Raw genomic sequence first — 664 nt, 5'->3', positions numbered from 1 at the left:
GAGGGGGGCCCTCCCCCTCTGCGCAGGCAGCCTCCGAGCTGGGGGGGGAGTGTGTCGCCACAGCTCGAGACACGCTCTGTACCCACGGACACCTCAGCTGCTCCAGGACAGAGCCCCTGTGAGCTCCCCTGGGCAGATGCCGGAAGGGAGCATTAGGGAGGTCCCCAAGGGGAGGGTGTTGATAGGAAATAGTCAGCAGTTGCTTTTGTTTTCCTCCCCAGGCAAGCCGTGGAGTTCCTCAGCAGCGAGGGACACATCTACTCCACTGTGGACGATGACCACTACAAGTCCACGGATGCCGAGTGAAGCTGTTTCCACTGCGCTTGATTTGGTTCTAAGCAAATGTTTGTTCACGTTATTGCGTTACCCTGCTGAGCCCTGCGCTGCAGAAGGTGACTTTTTTCTCTCCAGTCTCTGAAAGTTCCTCCTTGGAGTTCAAGGATGGGCAGAACAGTGGATTCTGATACCCGGGTGCGACCATCGGCTGTGACCGTGTGACCGCAGGCACAGACAGACTAGGAAAGCTGAAACTCCTCGAAGCTTCAGAGCCTTCGGCTGGTTTTGTCTCCTTGGAGGATGCCTGTGTTAAAGGCAGATTCTCGTTCTAATTCCTGTCTGGGGCCAATTGTCTTTTGTTTCTCGAGCTGTTTCTCCTCACTGCGCT

The 664-nt window shown here is 55.9% G+C and overlaps 1 protein-coding gene across 1 annotated transcript in view; it reads left to right on the top strand.

Annotated features, from left to right (window-relative positions):
- RPA2 (replication protein A2, 32kDa) overlaps positions 1-306 on the top strand; it is a 3,138-nt gene extending 2,832 nt beyond the window's left edge. Inside the window, exon 7 of the mRNA XM_010140008.1 lies at positions 222-306. Within this exon, the coding sequence (XP_010138310.1) occupies positions 222-306 (85 nt within the window). The remainder of the gene's footprint in view (positions 1-221) is intronic.
- The last annotated feature ends 358 nt before the right edge of the window (positions 307-664 follow it).

Source organism: Buceros rhinoceros, unplaced genomic scaffold, assembly GCF_000710305.1.
Source record: "Buceros rhinoceros silvestris isolate BGI_N320 unplaced genomic scaffold, ASM71030v1 scaffold36177, whole genome shotgun sequence".
Taxonomy (NCBI): Eukaryota; Metazoa; Chordata; class Aves; order Bucerotiformes; family Bucerotidae; genus Buceros; species Buceros rhinoceros.
Note: the sequence above shows the minus strand (reverse complement) of the source record. Positions and strands in the feature narration are given on the sequence as shown.